The sequence below is a fragment of the Somniosus microcephalus genome, chromosome 5 (genome assembly GCF_052327205.1).
Source record: "Somniosus microcephalus isolate GS21.2 chromosome 5, FLI_Smic_1.0, whole genome shotgun sequence".
NCBI lineage: Eukaryota > Metazoa > Chordata > Chondrichthyes > Squaliformes > Somniosidae > Somniosus > Somniosus microcephalus.
In genome coordinates, this window is record NC_140991.1 from 17,055,261 (window position 1) to 17,063,921 (window position 8,661).

Sequence of the window (8,661 nt, forward strand, 5' to 3'; positions counted from 1 at the left end):
GCAGACGGCAGGCCTGGGCCCCGCGACCCGCTCGACATCTACGAGGACGACACGCCTGTGCCACAGCCTACGCAGGACTCGACGCCGGAAGCTCCACTACCCCTGCCGTCGCCACGCCGATCACAGCGGCAGACAAGACCTCCGGAGAGACTCCAATACACTAACTTTTAATACACTGCACCCCGCCGGACTCAATTTTAAACAAGGGGTGAATGTGGTAAACCACTGTTTGTATTCCACTCTGGACATGCCTCGGCTGACTCCTCCCACAAGTCCTAGTATAAAGGTGACTGCTCCCCAGCCCTTTGTATTCTGGACCGGTCGACCACTCGAGGCAGGCCTTCATTCTTTTGTTAATAAAAGCCTTTAGTTACTCTCTTAACTCTGTCTTTTATGAGTAATTGATAGCGCATCACTGTTGTAATGTGGGAAACGCAGCAGCCAATTTGCGCACAGCAAGCTCCCACAAACAGCACTGATAATGACCAGATAATCTGTTTTAATTATGTTTGTTGAGGGATAAATATTGGCCAGGACCCCGGGGATAACTCCCCTGCACCTCTTCGAAATAGTGGCCGTGGGATCTTTTACATCCACCTGAGAGAGCAGACGGGGCCTCGTTTTAACATCTCATCTGACAGTGCAGCACCCCCTCAGCACTGCACTGGAGTGTCAGCCTGGTTTTATGTGCTCAAGTCCCTGGAGTGGGACTTGAACCCACAACCTTCTGGCTGAGAGGCAAGTGTGCTGCCCACTGAGCCACAGCTGAGAAAGGAAAGACTTGCATTTATATAGTGCCTTTCACATTCTCCGGACGTCCCAATGCGCTTCACTTGAATGACTCTTGCAGTGTAGTAGCTGTTTAAGGTCTCAGCCCTGGCTCATTGGGTAGCGCTCTCTCTGAGTTACAAGGTCATGGGTTCTGCCCCACTCCAGATACTCGAGCACATAACCTAGGCTGACACCAGCACTGAGGGAGAGCTGCACTGACTGAGGTGCCTTCTTTCGGATGAGACGTTCAACCGAGGTCCCGTCTGCCCCCTCGGGTGGATGTAAAAGGGTCGGTGATCCCATGGAATTATTCAAAGATTAGCAGAGGTGTTGATGTGTTCTGCTGGAATTGACTGAGGGGCGAACATTGACCAGGGCACAGAAGCTTTCTCCAAAGGCCATGGGTTTCTGGTGTCTCCTGGGAAGGTTGAAAGGACTGCGTGGGCGGTGATTTTATCCTGTAAACACACTGCTCTCCCTTTTTATATAAAGCCTGCCCCAAAGAAGGCCGAGGAGGATGATGACGACATTGATCTTTTTGGAAGCAGTGATGAGGAAGAGAATGCGGAGCGTGAAAGGATGCGCGAGGAACGGGTACGCCAATACGCAGAGAAGAAATCCAAGAAGCCCACCCTCATCGCCAAGTCCTCCATCCTGCTGGACGTGAAACCTGTAAGATATCCTCCTTTCACCCAACCCCATGTTACATTTCCACCCCCACCCCACCCCGGTAGGAAAGGATTGTCCCTCTTGCCCCGCCAATTTCCACTCCCATGTACACCAGCGACTCTCGTACCTGGTTCATGAGGTCTGCCTGACTAAATGGTGAGTGTCAATGGGCTATTCGACTAAAGGGCAGTCACAGCCAAGCCTGATCCTTTCCGGCCGGTTCACTGGACAGTGATTGGGGGAGGGGGAGACCCGGTTCACTGGACAGTGATCGGGAGGGAAGGGGAGACCCGGTTCACTGGACGGTGATCGGGGGAGGGGAGACCCAGTTCACTGGACGGTGATCGGGGGGGGGGGGGGGGGGGCGGGTTCACTGGACGGTGATCGGGGGAGGGGAGACCTGGTTCACTGGACAGTGATGGGGGGAGGGGGGACCCGGTTCACTGGACGGGGGGGGGGGGCGGGTTCACTGGACGGTGATCGGGGGAGGGGAGACCTGGTTCACTGGACAGTGATGGGGGGAGGGGGGACCCGGTTCACTGGACGGGGGAGGGGGGGGACCCGGTTCACTGGACAGTGATCGGGGGAGAGAGACCCGGTTCACTGGACGGGGGGAGGGGGGACCCGGTTCACTGGACAGTGATCGGGGGAGGGGGGAGATCCATTCACTGGATGGTGATCGGGGGAGGGGGAGACCCATTCACTGGACGGTGATCGGGGGAGGGGAGACCCGGTTCACTGGACGGTGATCGGGGGGAGGGGAGACCCGGTTCACTGGACGGTGATCGGGGGGAGGGGAGACCCGGTTCACTGGACGGCGATCGGGGGGGAGGGGAGACCCGGTTCACTGGATGGTGATCGGGGGGAGGGGAGACCCGGTTCACTGGACAGTGATCGGGGGGAGGGGAGACCCGGTTCACTGGCCGGTGATTGGGCGGGGGGGGGGAGACCCGGTTCACTGGGCGGCGATCGGGGGGGGGGGGGGGGAGGCCCGGTTCACTGGACGGTGATCGGGGGGGGGGGGGGGAGAGACCCGGTTCACTGGACGGTGATCGGGGGAGGGGAGACCCGGTTCACTGGATGGTAATCGGGGGGTGGGGGAGACCCGATTCACAGAGTTGAGGGAGATGAGCAGATCCTACACTGGAACAGGGAACAGTTGGTAACTGGCTTTGTCCTTTCAGTTCCCCACGTCCCATATCCTGAAATGTCCTCCATTACTGACTCTGGCCAATTGTAGACAGATGACGTGAAGTCCTTTTTATATAAAGAGATACGATGCATGGTGAACCCAGTTGTTGTGATCTTGAATGCGCTGCCTGAAAGGGTGGTGGAAGCAGATTCAATAATAACTTTCAAAAGGGAATTGGATAAATACTCGGATAGGGAAAATTCACAGGGCTATGGGGAAAGAGCGGGTGGGGGGGGGCTGCGGAGGGACTAATTGGACAGCTCTTTCAAAGAGCCGGCACAAGCACGATGGGCCGAATGGCCTCCCTCTGCATTAAGATTCTATGAAATCTCCCCGTTGCTGCCGTTTCAATGCGTTAAGTTTCCGTGGTTCGGACTTGTGAATTGATTCTGCAAATGGTCAACACCCCCAAATGGAACTAGAGCTATGGGTGTTGGATAGTGGCGTGTCGTGCCTTGCCCACCCTAGGGGTGAGCACCCCAGCTGATTCTGTGGCTGTCTCTGGCAGTACATCGCACATCCAATCCACCCACAAAACCGTTGCGGGTTCAGTCCTTTTACCGGTATAAATATTTTGGGGTGGATTTTCCTGCGTATTTGCGCCCAGAGACGCGTGTAATCGGGGCGTGAAGCAGATACAAGCGTAAAAGATGGCGGAAACTCAAGTGCACGCAATTACGCCACGCCCGAATTTCCTCACTCTTTTACGCCCGTCTATCGATCGCTACGCCCGAACGCATCTTCTTATAATGGCTCCACCCCCAACAGGCTACAGAGCTGTACATGTAAATTTCCTGCAAGTACGCTGGTTCAAAATGGGTGTAAAATGAAGCCCAGAATTTTCGGAGCAGCAGGAAACGGTCGCTTGTTGGTGTTTTAGTGCAAATATTTTTTCTCTGAGCCTTTTTAAAATCCTCACTGAGACCTACCCAGTATTTTCAGTTTCTTCAAATGCATTTTTATGGCATCGATATAAGTCAGGTTAAAAATGGAAAAGCTTCCATCTTGCGTGTTCTTCAACATGCTGTGCCTGATGAGCATTAAGGGCGGTTAGATGGCTTGAAACTTCAATTTTAATACTAAAAGAAGAAATATTTCGGCGCTTTTCCTGGGCCCCGATTGTGTACACTGAATTTTACCTTCTGGACATTAATGAAATTGGCACGAAATTTGGGTGCATGAATGGGTGTAACTTCCAGATTACAGCCCCCACAGGAAATTCACCCCTTAGACTGCTGAAATTTTGTTTTTTTATGAGCAGATAACATTCAAAGCCATTGCGATTGATTAAAATGGACAGGCTTTAGGTGGTCCCATCTACTGTTGAGGTTTACCGGGTTTTCAGGTCCGACGGGTATCTGAGCTACAGGCGCTTTATAGACAGGGCGGAGCCACGGGGCCCAGGTTTGGCCGGTTGCGGGCAGTGCGGTTGACTGCAGTTGTACTGCGGTGAAGCCAGGACCTGAAATGTGCGCCTGTTCTCCGCAGTGGGACGACGAGACCGACATGGTGAAACTGGAGGAGTTTGTGCGCACGGTGCAGATGGACGGCTTGCTGTGGGGAGCCTCCAAACTCGTCCCGGTCGGGTACGGGGTCAAGAAACTGCAGATCCAATGTGTGGTGGAAGACGACAAGGTCGGCACCGATCAGCTGGAGGAAGAAATCACCAAGTTTGAAGATTACGTGAGTGTTGAAAGCTATTCCCGGGGGGAGACTGTAAAGCTGGCTGTTGGGGTAGGAGGGGGTGGTGGAGCTCGGAGCATCACTGGAGCTGGGTTTATTTGCAGTGTTGGAATCCGCCACCTCCACCAGCTAGAAGGGCAAGGGCAGCAGGCACACGGGAACACCGCCACCTCCAAGTCACACGCCATCCTGACTTGGAAATATAGCGCCGATCCTTCATCGTCGCTGGGTCAAAATCCTGGAACACCCTCCCTAACGGCACTGTGGGAGTAACTTCACCACACAGGCTGCAGCGGTTCAAGAAGGTGGCTCACCACCACCTTCTCATGGGCAACTAGGGATGGGCAATAAATGCTGGCCTTGCCAGCAACGCCACATCCCATGAATTAATTCTTTAAAACTTAGAATAAGGGTTGTTTGTGTGAGTGAAAGATGGTAACGTGGAGGGCACTATGAGGATCCCGGTGTACGTTTATACGAGTGAAAGCGACCACATAATACGTGAGGGACAATGTTGTGAATGGTTTATGGGCAGTCGGGATCCTGTTATAGAGAGAGAGTTGGGCCCAGTGACTAACTTCTTGCTACCTGTCTGGCCCGGACAGAGTTGACTGTTCCCAGGCAGCTGGGGGCCCTCCAATTGTTTGTGCAAATGGTCATTTGTCTTGTGTGAGCCTGGACATGGTGTGTTGCTGGGCTACTCAAACCTTGGGGGCATCACAGGCAAGCCAAATTCTAACCTTGCCCCACTGATATACACATGGACTTCCAGCAGGCCACACCATTGATCAGAGCGTGCCTTTATACAGCGTCTTTATCGTCCTCATAACATCCCAAAGCACTTCCACCGATTACTTTTGGTGGAACTTTGCACCAGCTCCCCATCATGACCCCATGCCCCGAGGTCAGAAGGTAATTGTAGTGGCCGTTGGCACTAGACTGACTGAGAACAGCTAACGCAGCACAATCCGAGGATTAAATCCGGGATCCTTGTGTGTGGATATTGTGGAGCTATAGCCTGGAGCGGTGACTGTTCAGCGTGTTGCTGGGAGTCTGTTCCAGCTTTGTATGAGGTCTCTGTCTCCTCATTGTCTGAGTGCAGCACGAGCTGGAATGATGCACTGCTATGGTAGAACATGTTCAATTTCCACCTCCACTTCTCTGTCCTTCTCATCCCCCACCACCAACACAGTTGTGTATTGGTTATGTGACTAGACTAATAATCCTGAAGGTGAGAGTTCAAACCCCACCATGTATCCGAAGCTGCTGTGTGAGGCAAGGGAGGAGATTGCAGGGGCTCTGACACAAATTTTCAGAACCTCTCTGGCCACAGGGGATGTGCCAGAGGACTGGAGAACAGCTAACGTAGTACCATTATTCAAGAAGGGTAGTAGGGATAAACCAGGGAATTACAGGCCAGTGAGCCTAACATCAGTTGTAGGGAAATTATTGGAAAAAATTCTGAGGGACAGAATTAGTCTCCACTTGGAGAGGCAAAGATTAATCAAGGATAGTCAGCATGGCTTTGTCAGGTGAGATCATGTCTAACCAATTTGAATTTTTCGAGGGGGTGACTAGGTGTGTGGATGAGGGTAGTGCAATTGATGTGGTCTACATGGACTTCAGAAGTCCCACATGGGAGACTGGTCAAGAAGGTAAGAGCCCATGGGATCCAGGGCAATTTGGCACATTGGATCTAAAATTGGCTTAGTGGCAGGAGGCAGCGGGTGATGGTCGAAGGTTGTTTTTGTGACTGGAAGCCTGTGTCCAGTGGTGTACCGCAGGGATCGGTGCTGGGTCCTTTGCTGTTTGTAGTGTACATTAATGATTTAGATATGAATGTAGGAGGTATGATCAGTAAGTTCGCAGATGACGCAAAAATTGGTGGAGTGGTAAATAGCGAGGAGGGACGCCTCAGGCTACAGGACGATATAGACGGGTTGGTCAGATGGGCAGAACAGTGGCAAATGGAATTTAACCCTGAAAAGTGTGAGGTGATGCATTTTGGGAGGACTAACAAGGCAAGGGAATACACAATGAGTGGTAGGACCCTAGGAAGGACAGAGGATCAGAGGGACCTTGGTGTGCATGTACATAGATCCCTGAAGGCAGCAGGACAGGTAGATAAGGTGGTTAAAAGGGCATATGGGATACTTGCCTTCATTAGCCGAGACATAGAATATAAGAGCAGGGAGCTTATGATGGAGCTGTACAAAACGCTAGTTAGGCCACAGCTGGAATACTGTGTGCAGTTCTGGTCGCCACATTATAGGAGGGATGCGATTGCATTGGAGAGGGTGCAGAGGAGATTCACCAGGGTGTTACCTGGGCTGGAGCGCTTCAGCTATGAAGAGAGACTGGACAGGCTGGGGTTGCTTTCCTTAGAGCAGAGAAGGCTAAGGGGGGGACCTGATTGAGGTGTACAAAATTATGAGGGGCATAGATAGGGTAGATAGAAAGGAACTTTTCCCCTTAGTAGAGGGGTCAATAACCAGGGGGCATAGTTTCAAGGTAAGGGGCAGGAGGTTTAGAGGGGATTTGAGGGAAAACTTTTTCACCCAGAGGGTGGTTGGAATCTGGAACTCTCTGCCTGAAAGGGCGGTAGAGGCAGGAACCCTCAACATTCAAGAAGCATTTAGATGAGCACTTGAGACGCCATAGCATACAAGGCTACAGACCAAGTGCTGGAAAATGGGATTAGAATAGACAGGGCTTGATGGCCAGTGCAGACACGATGGGCCAAAGGGCCTCTTTCTGTGCTGTATAACTCGATGGCAGTTTGAGAATTTCAATTCAGTTTTTAAAAATCTGGTATCAGTAAAAGTGACCATGAAGCTGTCAGTGTGGTTAAAACCCAAGTGGCTCACTAATGTCCTTTAGGGAAGGAAACCTTACCCGGTCTGGGCCTATATGTGACTCCAGTCCCACACCCAACGTGGTTGAATCTTAACTGCCCTCTGAAGTGGCCGAGGAAGCCACTTGGTCGCATCAAATGAAGGATGGGTAATAAACACACACACAGACACAGACTGGCATGGACAGACAGGCGCCTGTACACACATTCACGTTACCGGCCTCAACTGATGCTAGTTTGGGAGGAAGCACCCACTCAGTTTGGATACAGTTGGCGTGTTGCTCATGGAGACCGGGGGGGTGGGGGGGTGAGCGGGGGCCAAGGAGAAATATTCATGGATTCGAGAAGAGGAAAGTTAAAATTCCTCCCCGCGGTGACGCAGCAAATTTATCCTGGGAGTGGCTGGCTGGTGTGTACAAACGGGGAAGGCGCCGGCTTCAATTCCCGGCCGGCTGATCTCAACCGAAGCACGAGTAGGATTGCCACACTTTGCCCCGGCACTCCTGGGAAGAGAGCATAGCCTGGCGTTCCTCTTCCCTCTCCCCATCGGTGAGGATGTGTAGAGGAGTGGGCTCGGGACAGGCCGGGCTCGGCTCGTGTCGCCTCTGTGGTGGAGCCACGTCACCGATACTGCTGGGGGGTGCAGCCCGGCCATGGCCTGTCCCCGGGTTGCTTCTGGTGGAGCCACGTCACTGATACTGCTGGGAGGTGCAGCCTGGCCATGGCCTGTCCCCGGGTCGCTTCTGGTGGAGCCACGTCACCGATACTGCTGGGAGGTGCAGCCTGGCCATGGCCTGTCCCTGGGTCGCTTCTGGTGGAGCCACGTCACCGATACTGCTGGGAGGTGCAGCCTGGCCATGGCCTGTCCCCAGGTCGCTTCTGGTGGAGCCACGTCACCAATACTGCTGGGAGGTGCAGCCCGGCCGTGGCCTGTCTTCGGGTCGTCTCCGTGCCCACAGAACACAATTGGCCCCCGTCACCCTATTCCTGTGTAGCTCAATATGGCGGTGGGGAGGGGCGGGGGCTGCATCGGCATGTTTTTGCTCCTTGGTGCTGTGCGTTGCCGTGACGACTGGTGGTGACGCCTTTAACTTTGTGGTAAAATGGTGCTCGTGCTAATCAGCATCTTTTTGTTCTTCCATCATTTTTCAGGTGCAAAGCATCGATGTTGCTGCTTTTAACAAGATCTAAAGACTGCTGATGCTTTCCAAATTACTGAGGAATAAAGAAGGGATTTTGTGCAGAAACGAATCATCTGTCCTGTCTTGTCTTGTCTTTATCGCACCCTCCAGTCTTACTGAGGAGCCGCAGTGAATCGGCACTGTCCCCACTGAGCCTGCAAAGATTAGGAGGGAGGACTGGCTAAATCGCGAAGCGGTGGTTAGGTGATGCCAAGCTTGCTTTTAAATACCTGTAGATTGTGGGAGATCTGTGTCGCTGCTACAGAGATGAAGCAGTTCTGTCTTGTTTCTCCAGCCCGACAACCTTCCCC

At 52.9% G+C, this 8,661-nt stretch overlaps 1 protein-coding gene across 10 annotated transcripts in view; it reads left to right on the plus strand.

Annotated features, from left to right (window-relative positions):
- The window catches only part of LOC147116920 (uncharacterized), a 46,961-nt gene extending 38,541 nt beyond the window's left edge, over positions 1-8,420 (plus strand). For all 10 annotated transcript variants that reach the window (XM_085987371.1, XM_085987375.1, XM_085987373.1 and 7 more), the window contains 3 exons: positions 1,264-1,443; positions 4,121-4,315; positions 8,322-8,420. In XM_085987371.1, coding sequence (XP_085843497.1) covers positions 1,264-1,443; positions 4,121-4,315; positions 8,322-8,360 — 414 coding nt within the window. In that variant the 3' untranslated portion in view covers positions 8,361-8,420. The remainder of the gene's footprint in view (positions 1-1,263; positions 1,444-4,120; positions 4,316-8,321) is intronic.
- The last annotated feature ends 241 nt before the right edge of the window (positions 8,421-8,661 follow it).